The sequence below is a fragment of the Oncorhynchus mykiss genome, chromosome 10, assembly GCF_057628025.1.
Source record: "Oncorhynchus mykiss isolate SJ-2025 chromosome 10, ASM5762802v1, whole genome shotgun sequence".
In the NCBI taxonomy this organism is placed as follows: domain Eukaryota; kingdom Metazoa; phylum Chordata; class Actinopteri; order Salmoniformes; family Salmonidae; genus Oncorhynchus; species Oncorhynchus mykiss.
Window position 1 is genome coordinate 50,120,319 of NC_143031.1, and position 18,759 is coordinate 50,139,077.

At 42.4% G+C, this 18,759-nt stretch overlaps 1 protein-coding gene and 1 long non-coding RNA gene across 5 annotated transcripts in view; both read left to right on the top strand.

The window, feature by feature from the left end:
• The first annotated feature begins 683 nt into the window (after window positions 1–683).
• On the top strand, window positions 684–10,706 carry clk4b (CDC like kinase 4b). 4 transcript variants are annotated; one of them, XM_021618919.3, is made up of 13 exons: window positions 684–856; window positions 1,978–2,135; window positions 3,046–3,274; window positions 3,885–3,975; window positions 4,311–4,377; window positions 4,468–4,584; window positions 5,686–5,852; window positions 6,265–6,359; window positions 6,944–7,073; window positions 7,150–7,232; window positions 9,363–9,442; window positions 9,578–9,668; window positions 9,980–10,706. In XM_021618919.3, exons 2-13 carry the CDS (start codon window positions 1,978–1,980, stop codon window positions 10,127–10,129), a joined length of 1,458 nt encoding a protein of 485 aa, XP_021474594.1. In that variant the 5' UTR covers window positions 684–856; the 3' UTR covers window positions 10,130–10,706. The 4 variants fall into 4 exon arrangements, with proteins under 4 accessions (XP_021474594.1, XP_090043136.1, XP_090043135.1 ...); XM_021618918.3 differs by having other exon boundaries at window positions 722–1,874; XM_090187010.1 differs by lacking the exon at window positions 3,885–3,975 and having other exon boundaries at window positions 714–1,874.
• Window positions 10,707–10,913: 207 nt separating this feature from the next.
• LOC149980047 (uncharacterized) overlaps window positions 10,914–18,759 on the top strand; it is an 85,044-nt gene continuing 77,198 nt past the window's right edge. The window contains exons 1-2 of the long non-coding RNA XR_016483777.1: window positions 10,914–11,497; window positions 13,838–13,907. This is a non-coding gene — a long non-coding RNA (uncharacterized LOC149980047). The remainder of the gene's footprint in view (window positions 11,498–13,837; window positions 13,908–18,759) is intronic.

Below are 18,759 nucleotides of genomic sequence, written 5' to 3' on the forward strand. Positions count from 1 at the left end.
TTTAGCAAAGGTACCAATAATTATAGACCTGACTGTACATCTCTGCTTACACTTGAACCAGCTGCGTTGAAAAACAAACCTGTAAGCAAAGCTGCAACGAAATTCATAAAATAGAGGGGCTAATAATAGCTGAAGGGATGGTCATAAACATGAAACCCTGCCAGCAAATTATTACCCCCCCCCCCCCCCCCCCCCCCCCATGTACAAAAACTATTTATGGCATCAGCTGGGTTAGTCAGGTCAATATATTTGTGTCAACACTGAATGACCATCTGGAAAATACTATTTTTTTCTCATGACATAACTCCTCATTGGAGGATCTACTGTTAGGCAATACCAAAGGTTCTCATGCCTTTTTGCTTAAATGTTTTTCATGTTACCATTGTATACACCCCAACAACATTTTCTGAATGTTCCTTAAGGAAGGACACATCTTTTGATTCTTTCAAATTCCTCAGGCCTACTGAGGAAGAGAGGGCAATGCATGTAACCTTTTATAAGTTTTGTCCGGTCAGGGTTAACTGGATACAATATTGTATTTATCCTTTAAGTTGAGGTGAGAGACTGGTTTTATATTTACTCTGGAAATAAGGATATGTCAGTGTCAAACATTTTGGCAACGTGGAAATTGAGTAAACCTGCGTTGAGTGAGCGTTATGAACTACATTTCCCATCATCCCGCTGACGTCAGAGTGCTTTGTTCCAAACCACACGGTCGCCATTTTTGTTGAGTATTTTGAGTACTTATCAGTCAGTGGTCGTGACATAATTTGCAACCGTACTTGAAATATCGTTCCCTTAGCTTGGCTGGAAAGTACAGGGTCTTATTACAGAACTTGACTACCAGTTGTTTGAGGTGAGGGTGTCTTTATGTTTAACAGCGAAATATAAGCTCATTACATTAAACTTAAAAGCGCAATAAACCATCTTGACGTTAAAGCTAATGTTAGCTACCGAGCAATCAACGTTAGCCAATGCTCTTCGCTCCGAGAACTGTCGAAGTTGCAGCATGTTAGCTTATTTCGTGTTATTTTCAGCTTGCCTGAAGATAACTCTGATATTGGCATATCGAAACTTAACGATAAACAGTTGTCTAACGTTAGTTAGCCACTTGTTGTGTGCTAACGTTAACGCAGTAGTGATTTGTTGGTTTGTTGACATAGCTAGTTAACACTTAGCTAGCGTTAGTTAGCTAACATAACACAAGGAAGTGGTTTCCACTAACTTAGTTACCACAGCCACGTAAAAAAACTAAATTGTGGTTGTCATTAATTGTCTTAATTTAATGTTAGGCTTGGGTATACATTTAGCGGTGGGCTTAGGTTTAAAATCAGATTTTATGAAGAATAAATTGTGGAAATAGGCGGGATTTGTGATTCTGTTGTACGAACCAAGTGTTTAAGATTTTATTTGACCTTTATTTAACTAAGAAAGTCAGTTATGAACAAATTCTTATTTTCAATGACGGCCTAGGTTAACTGCCTGTTCAGGGGCAGAACGACAGATTTGTACCTTGTCAGCTCGGGGATTTGAACCGTTACTAGTCCAACGCTCTAACCACTAGGCTACCCTGCCGCCACTGTTAACGAGTTACGTTACTGATATGTCACAGCTAACTTTTATGTGTAGATTTTAAGCGATTTAAACAGCATCACACATACCAGCTAGCGTTTAGCTAGCATCTGTCCTGTATATCAGCCAATCATGGGTTAGCCTACTTCAGCTGTATTAATACATTTTGTTCTGAAGTCGGAAATGAAGTATGTCCACAGTCCAGTCACATCTGACACGATATGAGACGTGACAAGCAGACAGTCAGGCTAGCTTTTCACCAGAGCCATGCCAGGGGCAGCGCGTTCCTTTCATTGCAGCTGGTATGGATTTTACAATCAAGATGTACAGGAATGCATGAGGATAGGCTTTCTAAGACGTCTTAATTTTTATTGCATAGACTCACTGCCTTTCCTTGTTTGGCAGATGCGGCGTTCCAAGCGCATGCGACACCCTGATGGCTGGGTTGATGAGTATAGCTATGAGGAGAAGCAGGACATTCGCAAACGGCAGAGGCGAAGTTCCCATAGCAGTGACCGGGAAAAGAGACCGAGGCGGTACCACCACGACAAAACATACGAAAGGTATAAAAAAAAGCACTCTGCTCATGTGCCATCAACTATTCAAGTTAAGATGAATAATGAATGTCATTGATTCTATTTAGGGTCAGCATTGTTGAAAATGTTCAGCCAACATTCTTGAAGATGCTGTCATAAAACCTCTATCAGAACATATAACATTTTTATTATGGCAAGGGGAATTCAAATGTAAACACCACTGACTAGTAATTGTAAACAGTTATACAATCAATCACAGGGATAGTATTTATGGACATTAACTGACATTTTGTTCTATTTACAATTTATATAGGCCTAAAAATGTATATATAATTTTGTCTATTTACTATTGCATTGAACAAGTATGCAAGTACAAGTTTGCAGGTTCCACAGCAATCATAAACACAGTATTGACCAATAAATCCTTGGTGTTCTTGCTGAGAGGTGGGATTTACTACTATAACATTGTCAGGTGAGGGAATGACCTCCATTCCAGGCATATATGTGGAATGTGTGTGTGAGGTTGGAAAGGCATGACTGCAGTCCGATCTATAACATAGGTGTCGGCGGAGAGGGGAAGGAGGTCTTTAGATACTTGGCTGATGCTGCCTACTGGCGCCTGACCGGCCAAGACATAACACCCCTGCTGCAAGGGCTGATGAATAATATCTCACGCTTGAGATTACCTTATCAACAACCCTGTTGTATTCTGTATTCATCCCTTATTCCCATCCTTAGCAAGTGGCCGTTTGTTGAGCCAATGAAGGTGATCAGTCAGAATTTCACTTGCAGTGCATGTGTATGATCGCAGTTGTATCCCATCATACAAACCATCAAAAGATTGCTGTGATTAAGCAATGTCTCCCACTTGATAATGAATATGAACTTTTAGTTTCCAGGTTGAGGTTGATTTAACTGTAGTCTACCTTGACTACAGGTGTCACCTTGACTCTAAGAAGCTGGAGCGCAGAGCCCAGGAGCCCAGTGTGGAGCGAGAGAGCCATGGGGACAAGGAGAGGGATGGGGCCAAGGGTGAGACGTGTAAGGAGCGGAGGAACAGAGACTGGCACCACTACAGCAAATCCTCCGCACGCAGTGGCCGTAGCCACCAGAGCTGTCGCACACGACACCGCTCCCGCCGTCACAGCCAGGGGCGCTCAGACTCGGTATGATACTCTCCACCTGTCTAACTCTTTCTGTCTGTGGAATTGGGTGATTGCATAGTAGAACAGTAATCATCTATGGTTGATAATTTTGTTATTGGGGTTATTTGAACTTGCATAATTTTTACTAATTGGTCTGGTATTCCAAAACAGTGCTATGCTTTATTATTAAAAAGAATGTTAAACAATCATTTCAATCTTAAGTGATTGGAATGAAAGTTTGGATTAAGATATGTATTTTGGCACAAATATTAGATGCTTCCATAAAACTCAGCCATTGAACCGTGGATGATGTTCTGCTGCACTTCTGTTGTATAACTACTCTTATCATTTATTGAAAGAACTTCTATTGTGAGTCATGTCTGAAAATATGTTGCCATGTTTTTCTTCTGTAACACACATTATGGTGGCACCTGTGCGTTTCTCGGGGATGCATTTGAAATTGCTGCTGCCGTGGCCTGGCCTGGGTTTCTGAATGGGCCGAATATCCTCCCCCTCATCAACTTCCTCCCGCTGAATGAATGATTGGCGCATTCTGGCCTGGTTCTGGCGGGTTTATGATGATCATGGTGGTGATGCTGTTGGCCATGAACCCCCCCCCCCCTCTCTCCAGAGGAGTCACCGCAGGAAGAGATCCAGAAGTTTTGAGGATGATGAGGAGGGTCACCTGATCTATCACAATGGACTCGTACTAAAAGCAAGATGTATAGAACACCAACCTTTCTTTCTGTAACCCTTTTGTCTGATGTATGTTTTAATTATGTCAGTGTAGGTAGGGTATAGCTTCGGGGCATTGGAATATTTTAAGAAATATTGTAAAGCTTTGAGATTTGGAAGTTTTTTTTTCTCTCTATCCGTCTATTAGCAGTAAGGCTAGAGAACTATTATTGTAGTAGTTTCCTAGTAATAGGAGTGAAGTGACACATGCTATGTAGCCAGAGTGAGTAGCTGTGGTGTAGACAGCTGCTAGTCTAGTTATCTGTTCTTGTTGTAGATACTCTGTTCTGATGTACTAACAGCTTCTCCTTTGCCCCTTTAGATGAGATTGTATCCACTTTAGGAGAAGGGGCTTTCGGGAAAGTGGTGGAATGTATCGACAACCCGAAGTAAGTAACATCTTTATTTCTTGTTCAAGCCAACCAAATGGGTTTACACTCATGGCATTATCTTCTCTCTGTCAACCTCTGCTTTTGTAGTGATGACACAAGGGTGGCACTGAAGATCATTAAGAACATTGATCGTTACCGGGAGGCTGCCATGTCTGAGGTAGAGGTGCTGGAACAGATGAACTCCCTGGATGACGAGAGAACCTTGTGAGCAACCGGGACTAAGGGACACACATTTTAGCCTACAACATTCTTATATATCTCTGACCAACTGCTTAGCTGATTGGAGGTGATATACGAACAGGTGGTAATCAATGTTCCCTCTAAGTTGCGCGTGGCTGCGCACTTCCTCCAGGACTGCCAGGCGACGGAAGAGATTGAACTTCACTGAGTTCGCCGTATTAGTTTGCACTATATAGATAGTTTTTTCTGTGATTGAAACAACATATCAGCCCCTTTTTTCAATGCAACAAACCAAAACAAATCTAACTTTGCAAGATTGAGTTTGTAATTTAGTTGTAGGCAGAGGGGTAGCCGTCGAGTGGTCTTTCAATCACTCTCGAGTGAATGGGCTTTTCAGATCAGAGCACATAGCCATGCGTGTGCACATTTGTTGATATTCTTTGCTAGTTATTAGCTCAGTTATAATTAAGTATAGGTCCGCAATGGGGAATTACTGCTTCCTACAAGAGTGCAATATGTAGGTTACAATTCAAGCTGTCTTTGAAAAGCCAGTCTGGTAAAAAAAAAAAAAAGCTTACGTCTTAATTAAAGGGGCAGTTTTGTTTTTTGACGGGCCTCTTAATATGCAAATAAGCCAACAGGCAGAGGGATAGCCTACATTGTCTAATTCATTGTGTGGTAATTCATTATATTTAGTAGTGTTTTTATTTTTTTTGCATCATACAACACAATGCAATGCAGTCACCTATTTGGCCCATGATGTTACAGACCAAGTAAAAAAATCATGAATTGATGTCAAGCCCTTCAAAAATCTCATGCAATGTAGGCCTACATTGAACAGCACATATAGGCTACTGTAAGCTACATCATATAAATCAAAAGCTATTTCCATGTGAAAATGTTATGGGATTTGCTCCATTGGTTTTGTTGATAGGCCTACATTATGCTCAAATTGGCCACTGTCTAAAACTGTAAGGGTATTGTGTTCATTGTAAACGTGTGCCGAAAGTTGCACAAAATTCTCACAATGTTCAAGTTTCCACTCACAAGACCAAAACTTTGCTCAGTGTCCCAAAAAAAGAGGGAATATTTGTGTTAATGTGTTTTCTTATTGCCCTCATACAGTGGCTGTGTGCGTATGCTGGACTGGTTCGATTACCATGGCCACATCTGCATTGTGTTTGAGCTTCTGGGTCTCAGCACTTTTGACTTTCTGAAGGAGAACGGCTTCATGCCTTTCACTGTGGACCAGATCAGACACATGGCCTACCAGATCTTCAGAGCTGTGTCCTGTGAGTAAAACTCTGGTGCAAAACTCTGTTCAGGATGAGTGTACCTTTTTTTCCCTGTAGGTCGAATCGTCTCTTGTTGTGATGACTGCTGCTGCCTTCTTGGCCAGGTCTCCCTTGTAAAAGAGACTCCCTGTCTCAATGGGACTTTTCTGGTTAAATGTAAATAGATACAATATACAGCTTGATGTTTTTAGAAAAAGCAACATGGAAATGGGAAGTTCTATTTCTGTATATTGAGTTGAACATCGTGTCGTGGAATTTGAATAACCTAATACTAATTATCTTCATTTGAAATCATTAACTTGCACGGTGTGCTCTATACCATCAGATGGTGGATAGTTTTATTTATGTAAATTGGAAGTTAGGAACAAAGGAAGGTATCTTAACACCTACACTCATTTTTGTTTTATAGTTCTCCATCGAAATAAACTGACCCATACTGACCTGAAGCCAGAGAACATTCTCTTTGTCAATTCTGACTATGACATGGAATACAATGCCAAAATGGTAAGTTGACATACCATTGCAAGTTGAGAGCACACCAATGCTATTTAGATATTGACAACCTTTATTTAAGCATTTTAAAACACTTCAGTTTTTCCAGTCATGCGTATCATCCAATCCAACTGTCAATGGTTTAACAATTTATAAATACAAGTATGGCCAGATCAGCACACCCCTACCCAGTCCCTTCAGTCAGTAGGTCCAGATTGGCACACCCCTACCCAGTCCCTTCAGTCAGTAGGTCCAGATTGGCACACCCCTACCCAGTCCCTTCAGTCAGTAGGTCCAGATTGGCACACCCCTACCCAGTCCCTTCAGTCAGTAGGTCCAGATCAGCACACCCCTACCCAGTCCCTTCAGTCAGTAGGTCCAGATTGGCACACCCCTACCCAGTCCCTTCAGTCAGTAGGTCCAGATCAGCACACCCCTACCCAGTCCCTTCAGTCAGTAGGTCCAGATTGGCACACCCCTACCCAGTCCCTTCAGTCAGTAGGTCCAGATTGGCACACCCCTACCCAGTCCCTTCAGTCAGTATGGACTGCTGCAGCAGACAGCGTGTAATAAGTGTCTTGTGTTTTCAAATGCAGAAACGGGATGAGAGAACTTTGAAGAACCTAGATGTGAAAGTGGTGGATTTTGGTAACGCCACCTTTGACCATGAGCACCACACCTCTGTGGTCTCCACCCGCCATTACAGAGCACCGGAGGTCATCCTTGGTAAGTGGCGAGAAACCAATGTGTTGGTGAAAGTGAGGAATGCAAGTCTAAATTGTTGTAATGTTTGTTTTCACAGAGCTGGGGTGGAATCAGTCATGTGATGTGTGGAGTCTGGGCTGCATTCTCCTAGAGTACTATCTTGGGTTAACACTGTTCCAGGTAGGTACAGGAGCAGTAGAGGGAGTTTCTTTCAGCAAAAATATTTTTATTCATACAATTGCCTTCCTGGCATTTTTGTAGCCTGGGTGCCAGTCTTTCTGCTTAGGGCTGTGGCGGTCATGAAATTGTCAGCTGGTGACTGTCATGCAAATAACTGCCAGTCAGATGGTAAATTACCATTAATTAACATAAACATGTTTAGCATCTCCGGGCTTCCACACACAACCTACAAGCTACTGATGTGGAGACTAATAAATACCACTTAATACAGCCTACACCAACACAATAAATCCATTATTTATTTTGGGCAGGTCTAAAGAAACATTATGGTTTGATGAAAATGTAGCCTATTTCAGAAGAGTAGAATGGCATATTCTGAGTCGTCCTTATATTAGGCCCTGATCTGGCTATGCCATATTGCTGTGGGCTGCACTAGTTTATATAGCAGACAACATTTGCTTAATTCTTCTGGCATTATTTTATAGTAAGAAGAATATAATTGAACACAGCTTAATAAAATATAAATGTATATTTTTCCCAAATGATTTCCGGGGGTGTGTGCACATGCGGCTGTTCTGTGTTGAGCACTTAACAAAGTGAATTCTCCCCCATGAACTCGGAGGGGACTGTGGATCAGTTTCCGTTCGAACGTTAGTCACATGCAATATCTGACAGCACTGGACCGATTTTGACGAAACTCGTGTGCGTGATGTATCTTGCCTTAGAGATCCTTCATTTACAAAATTACCGATTGGCCCAAGGCAGGACCTACAGTAATAGTCACACGCGATCTCAATTGGCCTATGTCTCTTATTCGAAATTTGATGAGCACTTGATAATATTGTCACCCATCAGACTATCCTCAATTTAATCCGGTCTTTTACATATAGTCTACTAATGTGTGGAAGTATTTTGGATTTAGAATGGCCCACCAAAAAATGTAACATGTCATCCTTAGCCTGCACTCGGAATAGCGAATGTAGGTTATGTGCGGTTATAAAAAAAATTTAAAAGTATATGCCTGGTTGGCTACACCAGTTGTAAAGCAGATTCATGTGCTTAATTTTAAGAATTGAGCAAAAAATATTGCAGCACGAGGAAAGCGGGGATCCTCTTTTTTAAATAGTGACTAGTCAAAACTGTTTTCACATGCGATTGCACATGACTGGGCTCATAAGAACCACCCTGTTCCAGGGGTCTACAGGCTACTTTTAGTTATTCGGCCACTTTAGTTGTGATACAAACCTTATCAAAACATTTTAGACCTATGAACTAGGCTACGTGATGCCTGCGACTGCTTTGAAAAAGGTGCAAAAAATGTATGCGCCGCTTCTTGCCTTCAAAGGTGATAATATTCTAACCCCTCAGACTATTAGTTTGAATTGAAAATGTGCAAATGTCACGCACCTGTCGGGGCGGGGGGAAAAAAAGACATGTCATCCGTATGCACTTAAATATTGAATGGAGGACGCTTTTCCCGCAGTTCATTTTCATGCCAGCCGGGTAGGCTACTCCAGTTGTAAAGCAAAGCAATGTGCTGAATATTAGGAAGGTTGAGAAATAAATAAAGTAGGCCTAGACTATGGAAAGCTGATGGATCAACTTTTTAATGGAGGCCATCAGCTTTTCTCACAATTACATGGCCTATAGAAATGTTGCGCAACTTGGGCTTATTATAGGAACACTTTATTTCATTCCATGCATCAGCCAGCTATGAGGAGCTGGCTCTGGCTGCGCCACGGGCAACCCTAATTCACTCAAACTGTGAATGCCAGGGCTCTCATGAAGGGTTTGATTAGATTTTTGATTGCATTTGCATTGACGTCAGCGTGATTAGAGGAACAATAGAGCGCTGAGTACCAGGCCATTAGCGACTTGCGTTTAGCGTTTTGGTGTTTTGGTGAAGCCTCGTTACCTTGACTCAGCGGTCACATAGAATTTGACTGCAGTCATGACTTTTGACTGCTGCTGTAGCGGTAACACAGTCACCGTAACAACCTTATTTCTACTCTTACCATCTCCTGGAATTGTCATGCCATGTTTTGGCATGACAATGGAGTAGGCAAAAGCACAAACAGATCTGGGACCAGGCTCAATTTTGGGGGGGACTTTAACTTTGTGAAATTTCAGACGCATGACAGCAAAGAACACCTGGCCATGATGGAGAGGGTTCTGGGGCCCATACCTGTCCACCTACTACAGAAAACTAAGTATGTTTAGTGTTTGTTAATGATTTTTGGTTGATAAACCTGTCTCAATTTCAAGATGCAGATTTACATGATAATTGACAAATGGTTGTTGTCAATTAAGAGTGTGTAAATGTATGTTTTTAAATTGTCCCCCAGGAAGCGGCGGTATGTGCATCATGACCGGCTGGACTGGGATGAAAACAGTTCCTCAGGGAGATATGTGAGGAAGCACTGCAAACCACTCAAGGTAAAACTCAAACACTTACAGTTTGATAAGCACCATGCACATTAGGGACCCCAATGGAAGTAAGTCACTGACTTGATTGTACTGTCCCTGTCACGTTTAATAAAATGTATGTACTGTGTTCTTTAAAAAAAATTTTTTTTTACTAGTTTATAAAAATCAATCAATTCAGTAGCAACTAGCAAGCACCTTTTTGTGAATCAGAAATTCCACAATACAATCGCTGGAACAACCTCAATTGATCTTCACACATGAAATACTGTACAATAACTAAATGCTGTTTCTAATATGTACCGTTTCTCTTGTCCCCTTAGCAATACATGTCCTCCAGGAGCTCAGACCACGAACAGCTATTTGACCTGATCCACAGTATGATGGAGTATGACGTGTCCAGGAGGCTCACCCTGGAAGAGGCCATCTGGCATCCATTCTTCCACCCCATGAGGAAGGAGAGGAAAAAGTGACCCTGAAGACCACATCACTCACTACTCTACATTTCTCTACTCCAAGGGAGACTTCTATAGACTGCATCAGTCCGCTATCTATGAGATTATTACCCTTGTTTACATACCGATTGAGTTTACCTGCCTGCTTCCTTCAGATTTAATTTATTTAACTTGTGAATCCTCTTGATCCCCTTTGATTTGTGAATAAATTTGTTTACTATGTTCTCAAAATTGTGTTCCTTCACATTGAACTAACCCCCTTTTTTTTTTACTTCAGATTAATTGATTTGACATAAAATATTGTCATCGGGAAAATATGATTGCTCTTTAAAGTTGATTGATTGCTAGACATATTTTCTGGTAATTTTCAAGGCACTATGGTCAGTAAGACAGTGATAAGAATGCAGTCTATTGGTCTACTTGTAGTAGTCTTATTTATCCAGTTGATGGCAATACAACATCCCATGACTAGATTCCAGTTCCACACATGCAAGAGATGGGATTTGAAATAGACAAGTGCACTTTCCTTGATAAGTTTTAAAATGTATTTGTTGATACAACATTTGAATAAATAACATTGAGTGTGACATTTCAATCCACCCCCATTATTTTCCATTAATGGTTCATTTTATATTTCAATATTTTTTTCAAAGTACAGTACCATTTAATGGATTATGTCAAATCAATGAATGTTATTACTTTGCTTTGTTTTGAATAAGAGTAATTTGTTTCATTATTCAGGTTTTCATGCATTTATTCACCATTATTCTAGAGGTGAATTCTCAGGCAGCCTATTTTTATTGAGGGGACTTCGGGGAGTGCTAAGAATGGTATTTGGCACCCTGTCTCTGTCTTACTGGTCTAAATCATTCGACCTGAGAGCGCGTGAGCGCAACTACACAGCCTACGCTACTGTTGCGTCCAGCTTTCCTCCCCATTCACCTATACTCAGATGTAAACGTTCATTCTAGTGATGGCGCCGATGCTGTAACAAAGTGGCATTTTAAAAAATCGATTATTTCTAGCAGGAAATGTTGCACACAGGAAAAGTCCTTACAATTTATTTCTAGTAGTTTTTTGGCTGCCAACGTCAGGATGGGATCCCACGCAAAATCAGCGAATAAGAAGGCCAAGGAATCTATCAACTGCCTCAAATCAAACTTTTCATATTGTTTAGTCGGGCTGTTAATTGTCTTTTGTATCATGCTGTCGGTGTGTTCTATGGCGTTTTGTTTTTTGGTCAACTTCAAGACATCTTACCTGGAGTACAGAGTGCATACATTGGAGATGGAGAGAATGTTCCTGATCCATCCCGATGCATCCGCGCAGGATGAGAATGGAACAGTACCTGGTCTCCAGGATATCATTGAAAAAATTGTGCAAGAGGTGAGGATGACTTAAAATGTTAATATGACTTAAAATGTTAATAAAGTTAAACGTATCAGACTGATACAAATGCAATATTTTGAAGGATGATTTCTCACATTTTCGAATACAGTAAGGTTGCCTTTTTTTTAATCAACATTGTGGTAGCTGATCACCATAATCAAGTAACTAGGGCTGTTAAAAAAAAACAAATTAATTGCAAGATTTGCACTGATTAATCACGATTAAACGCCAATTCAGAAATTGCTCAAATTGAGCTGTAATTTTAAGATTTTTTATACAAAAAGCATTACAAGAATATTTACTTCTTGATTTTGTCCAAATTAACAGTAAGTAAAATCAGGTAAATTGATGAAGCACACTTTCTTTAACCTCAAAGTCAACACTGTTTTTTAATTGTATAGATATATTTGTTTTTAGCTGTATAGATTATGTATTTGTATGATTTCAGTGTATTTTGAATGCTTTCAGACAATTAGATTAATCACGATTAAAAATGGACTGATTAGCTCTGAAAGCCCTTTATGTAACAAGACTAATCTCTAGGCTAACTACTAATTTGACGCCTTCATTCAGACTGATCTCCAAATTCGAGATCCATTCAAAAATGGTTGTCCCATTTCTACCACTACTCTACCACATTTCTACCACTACTTACAGTGAGTGGGGCAAAAAAAAGTACTTAGTCAGCCACCAATTGTGCAAGTTCTCCCACTTAAAAAGATGAGAGGCCTGTAATTTTCATCATAGGTACACTTCAACTATGACAGACAAAATGAGAGAAAAAATCCAGAGAAAAAATCCAGAAAATTGTAGGATTTTTAATGAATTTATTTGCAAATTATGGTGGAAAATAAGTATTTGTTCACCTACAAACAAGCAAGATTTCTGGCTCTCACAGACCTGTAACTTCTTTAAGAGGCTCCTCTGTCCTCCACTCGTTACCTGTATTAATGGCACCTGTTTGAACTTGTTATCAGTATAAAAGACACCTGTCCACAACCTCAAACAGTCACACTCCAAACTTCACTATGGCCAAGACCAAAGAGCTGTCAAAGGACACCAGAAACAAAATTGTAGAACTGCACCAGGCTGGGGAGACTGAATCTGCAATAGGTAAGCAGCTTGGTTTGAAGAAATTAACTGTGAGAGCAATTATTAGGAAATGGAAGACATACAAGACCACTGATAATCTCCCTTGATCTGGGGCTCCACGCAAGATCTCACCCCGTGGGGTCAAAATGATCACAAGAACGGTGAGCAAAAATCCCAGAACCACACGGGGGGACCTAGTGAATGACCTGCAGAGAGCTGGGACCAAAGTAACAAAGCCTACCATCAGTAACACACTACGCCGCCAGGGACTCAAATCCTGCAGTGCCAGACGTGTCCCCCTGCTTAAGCCAGTACATGTCCAGGCCCGCCTGAAGTTTGCTAGAGAGCATTTGGATGATCCAGAAGAAGATTGTGAGAATGTCATATGGTCAGATGAAACCAAAATATAACTTTTTGGTAAAAACTCAACTCGTCGTGTTTGGAGGACAAAGAATGCTAAGTTGCATCCAAAGAACACCATACCTACTGTGAAGCATGGGGGTGGAAACATCATGCTTTGGGGCTGTTTTTCTGCAAAGGTACCAGGATGACTGATCTGTGTAAAGGAAACAATGAATGGGGCATTGTATTGTGAGATTTTGAGTAAAAAACATCCTTCCATCAGCAAAGGCATTGAAGATGAAACGTGGCTGGGTCTTTCAGCATGACAAGGATCCCAAACACACCGCCCGGGAAACGAAGGAGTGGCTTCGTAAGAAGCATTTCAAGATCCTGGAGTGGCCTAGCCAGTCTCCAGATCTCAACCCCATAGAAAATCTTTGGAGGGAGTTGAAAGTCCGTGTTGCCCAGCAACAGCCCCAAAACATCACTGCTCTAGAGGAGATATGCATGGAGGAATGGGCCAAAATACCAGCAACAGTGTGTGAAAACCTTGTGAAGACTTACAGAAAACGTTTGACCTCTGTCATTGCCAACAAAGGGTATATTACACAGTATTGAGATAAAATTTTGTTATTGACCAAATACTTATTTTCCACCATAATTTGCAAATAAATTCATAAAAAATCCTACAATGTGATTTTCTGGATTTTCTTTTCTCATTTTGTCTGTTATAGGTGAAGTGTACCTATGATAAAAATGACAGGCCTCTCTCATCTTTTTTAAGTGGGAGAACTTGCACAATTGGTGGCTGACTAAATACTTTTTTGCCCCACTGTACATCTTACATTTAACCTACATTCAAAGAAACATTATGCACTGTGTATAATTGTTGTCCCCTTTCAGAGACTGACCATAGCACTGCCCAAACTTCGCACTGCCAGGGAGGTCATTCAAGAGTGCTCCTGTCCTCCAGGTATGTTTCCTACTCTATGAAATCAAATCAAATGTTATTTGTCACATATACATGGTTCGCAGATATTAATGCGAGTGTAGTGAAATGCTTGTGCTTCTAGTTCCGACAATGCAGTAATAACCAACGAGTAATTTAACCTAACAATTCCACAACTACTACCTTATACACAGTGTAAAGGGATAAAGAATATGTACATAAAGATATATGAACGAATGATGGTACAGAACGGCATAGGCAAGATGCAGTAGATGGTATCGAGTACAGTATATACATATGAGATGAGTAATGTAAACATTATATTAAGTGGCATTGTTTAAAGTGACAAGTGAGGCCTTCCGGGTGGCGCAGTGGTCTAGGGCACTGCTTCGCAGCGCTAGCTGTGCCACCAGAGACTCTGGATTCGGGCCCAGGCTCTGTCACAGCCGGCCGCGACCGGGAGGTCGGTGGGGCGACGCACAATTGGCCTAGCCTCGTCCGGGTTAGGGAGGGTTTGGCCGGTAGGGATATCCTTGTCTCATCGCGCACCAGCAACTCCTGTGGCAGGTGCGCGCTAACCAAGGTGTCCAGGTGCACGGTGTTTCCTCCGACATCTTGTTGCGGCTGGCTTCCGGGTTGGATGCGCGCTGTGTTAAGAAGCAGTGCGGCATGGTTGGGTTGTGTTTCGGAGGACGCATGGCTTTCGACCTTCGTCTCTCCCGAGCCCGTACGGGACTTGTAGCGATGAGACAAGATGGTAATTACTAACAAATGGATACCAAGAAATTTGGGAGAAAAGGGGGTACAATTTAAAATAAATAAATAAAGTGACTAGTGATAACTCTTTTACATCTATTTCCATTATTAAAGTGGCTGGAGTTGAGTCAGTATGTTGGCAGCAGCACCTCAATGTTAGTGGTGGCTGTTTAACACTCTGATGGCCTTGAGATAGAAGCTGTTTTTCAGTCCCTGCTTTGATGCACCTGTACTGACCTCGCCTTCTGGATGATAGCAGGGTGAACAGGCAGTGGCTCGGGTGGTTGTTGTCCTTGGTGATGTTCATGGCCTTCCTGTGACATCGGGTGGTGTAGGTGTCCTGGAGGGCAGGTAGTTTGCCCCCGGTGATGCGTTGTGCAGACCTCACTACCCTCTGGAGAGCCTTATGGTTGTGGACGGAGCAGTTGCCGTACCAGGCAGCGACAGGATGCTCTCGATTGTGCATCTGTAAAAGTTTGTAAGTGCTTTTGGTGACAAGCCAAATTACTTCAGCCTCCTGAGGTTGAAGAGGCGCTGATGCGCCTTCTTCACAAAGCTGTCTGTGTGGGTGGACCAGTTTGTCCGTGATGTGTACGCAGAGGAACTTAACTTACTACCCTTTCCACTACTGTCCCGTCGATGTGGATAGGGGGGTGCTCCCTCTGCTGTTTCCTGAAGTCCACGATCATCTCCTTTGTTTTGTTGACGTTGAGTGTGAGGTTATTTTCCTGACACCACACTCCGAGGGCCCTCACCTCCTCCCTGTAGGCCGTCTCGTCGTTGTTGATAATCAAGCCTACCACTGTAGTGTCGTCTGCAAACTTAATGATTGAGTTGGAGGCGTGCATGGCCACGCAGTCGTGGGTGAACAGGGAGTACAGGATAGGGCTCAGAACGCACCCTTGTGGGGCCCCAGTGTTGAGGATCAGCGGGGTGGAGATGTTGTTACCTACCCTCACCACCTGGGGGCGGCCCGTCAGGAAGTCCAGTACCCAGTTGCACAGGGCGGGGGCGAGACCCAGGGTCTCGAGCTTGATAACAAGTTTGGAGGGTACTATGGTGTTAAATGCTGAGCTGTAGTCGATGAACAGCATTCTCACATAGGTATTCCTCTTGTCCAGATGGGTTAGGGCAGTGTGGTTGCGATTGCATCGTCTGTGGACCTATTGTGGCGGTAAGCAAATTGGAGTGGGTCTAGCGTGTCAGGTAGGGTGGAGGGGATATGGTCCTTGACTAGTCTCTCAAAGCACTTCATGATGATGGAAGTGAGTGCTACAGGGCGGTAGTCGTTTAGCTCAGTTACCTTAGCTTTCTTGGGAACAGGAACAATGGTGGCTCTCTTGAAGCATGTGTGGACAGCAGACTGGGATAAGGATTGATTGAATATGTCCGTAAACACGCCAGCCAGCTGGTCTGCGCATGCTCTGAGGACGCGGCTGGGGATGCCGTCTGGGCCTGCAGCCCTGCGAGGGTTAACACGTTTAAATGTTTTACTCACGTCGGCTGCAGTGAACGAGAGTCTGCAGGTTTTGGTAGCGGGCCGTGTCAGTGGCACTGTATTGTCCTCAAAGCGAGCAAAGAATTTATTTAGTCTGTCTGGGAGCAAGACATCCTGGTCCGCGACGGGCTGGTTTTCTTTTTGTAATCCGTGATTGACTGTAGACCCTGCCACATACCTCTTGTGTCTGAGCCGTTGAATTGCGACTCTACTTTGGCTCTATACTGACGCTTAGCTTAATTCAAAGAATTCAAACCTTTTTGTTTCAATATGAACCCTTTTCTTTTACAGGTTAATATGTTTAAAGTAAACAAACCAGCCCTGCTTTGATTGCCTTGTGGAGAGAAAAGCTACACTGTTTGTATTCGGTAATGTTTCCGGTCACCTTGCCCTAGTTAAAAGCAGTCGTTCACGCTTTCAGTTTTGCGCGAATGCTGCCATCAATCCACGGTTTCTGGTTTGGGAATGTTTTAATAGTTGCTGTGGGTACGACATTGCCGATATACTTTCTAATGAACTCGCTCACCGAATTCATCAATGTTGTTGTTGGACGCAATGCGGAACATATCCCAATCCACGTGATCGAAGCAGTCTTGAAGCGTGGAATCAGATTCGTCGGATCAGCGTTGAACAGACCTGAGCGCGGGAGCTTCCTGTTTTAGTTTCTGTCTATAGGCTGGAAGCAACTAAATGGAGTCGTGGTCTTTTCCAAAAGGAGGGTGGGGGAGGGCCTTATATGCGTTGCAGAAGTTAGAATAACAATGATCCAGGGTTTTACCAGCCCTGGTTCCACAATCGATATGCTGATAGAATTTAGGGAGTCTTGCTTTCAGATTAGCCTTGTTAAAATCCCGAGCTACAATGAATGCTGCCTCAGGATATGTGGTTTCCAGTTTACATAGAGTCAAATAAAGTTTGTTCAGGGCCATCGATGTGTCTGCTTGGGGGGGGAATATATACGGCTGTGATTATAATCGAAGAGAATTCTATTGGTAGATAATGCAGTTGACATTTGATTGTGAGGAATTCTAAGTCAGGTGAACAGAAGGACTTGAGTTCCTGTATGTTGTTATGATCACACCAAGATGTGTTAATCATAAGGCATATCCCCTGCCCCTCTTCTTACCAGAAAGATGCTTGTTTCTGTCGGCGTGATGCGTGAAGGTGGCTTCTACTCCCAGGTTGATAGAAGGAATTTCAAATATTAAATGGTTTACTATTACATTATCAGTCAACTTGACTTTTCTCAAACAGTTCAACAAAGTAGTCATCATTTTACAGAGTGTTATTCAATTGAAAACTATTCAGAGGAAGACAATGCTCAGGTATAGGCATATAAGCACATCTATTTGCAAAGTGTTATATTTGCTAAGCCTGTTAATGGTCAACATAATAAAGAGTGCATTCGGAAAGTATTCAGACCCCTTGAATTTTTCCACATTTTGTTACTTTACAGCCTTATTCTAAATTGGATTACATTTTTTTTTAATGTCCTCAATCCACACACAATAGCCCATAATGACAAAGCGAAAATAGGTTTTTAGACATTTTGCAACCGTATAAAAAATAAAAACAGAAATACCTTATTACCTTAAGTTTTATTATTACCTTAAGTACCTTAAGTTTTTTAAGTATTCAGACCCTTTGCTATGAGACTCGAAATTGAGCTCAGGTGCATGCATCCTGTTTTGATTGATCATCCTTGAGATGTTTCTACAACTTGATTGGAGTCCATCTGTGGTAAATTCAATTGATTGGACATGATTTGGAAAGGCACACGCGTGTCTGTACAAGGTCCCACAGTTGACAGTGAATGTCGGAGCAAAAACCAAGCCATGAGGTCGAGGGAATTATCCGTAGAGCTCCAAGACGGGATTGTGTCGAGGCACAGATCTGGGGAAGGGTACCAAAACACTTCTGCAGCATTGAAGGTCCCCAAGAACACAGTGGCCTCCATCATTATTAAATGGATGTAGTTTGGAACCACCAATACTCTTCTTAGAGCTGCCAGCCCGGCCAAACTGAGCAATCTGGGGAGAAGTGTCTTAGTCAGGGAGTGGACCGATAACCCGATTGTCACTCTGAAAGAGCTCTAGAGTTCCTCTGTGGAGATGGGAGAACATTCCAGAAGGACAACCATCTCTGCAGCACTCCACCAATCAGGCCTTTATGGCAGAGTGGCCAGACAGAAGCCACTTCTCAGTAAAAGGCACATTACAGCCGCTTGGAGTTTGCCAAAAAGACTCTCAGACCATGAGAAACAAGATTCTCTGGTCTGATGACACCAAGATTGAACTCTGAATGAACGTCTGAATGCCAAGCGTCACGTCTGGAGGAAACCTGGCCCCATCCCTACAGTGAAGCATGGGGGTTGCAGCATCATGCTGTGGGGATGTTTTTCAGCGGCAGGGACTGGGAGACTAGTCAGGATCGAGGGAATGAGGAACGGAGCAAAGTACAGAGAGATCCTTGATGAAAACCTGCTCCAGAGTGCTCAGAACCTCAGACTGGTGGCGAAGGTACACCTTCCAACAGGACAGCGACCCCAAGACAATGCAGGAGTGGCTTCGGGACAAGTCTCTTAATGTCCTTGAGTGGCCTAGCCAGAGCCCGGACTTGAAT

Excerpts from the sequence above, each read along its gene's own strand:
- clk4b (XM_021618918.3), top strand. The coding sequence starts at position 1,794 with ATGAGACGTGACAAGCAGACAGTCAGGCTAGCTTTTCACCAGAGCCAT. Across the intron at positions 2,136-3,045 it reads CACGACAAAACATACGAAAG|GTGTCACCTTGACTCTAAGA; the intron begins GTATAAAAAAAA and ends CCTTGACTACAG. Across the intron at positions 7,074-7,149 it reads AGCACCGGAGGTCATCCTTG|AGCTGGGGTGGAATCAGTCA; the intron begins GTAAGTGGCGAG and ends TTGTTTTCACAG.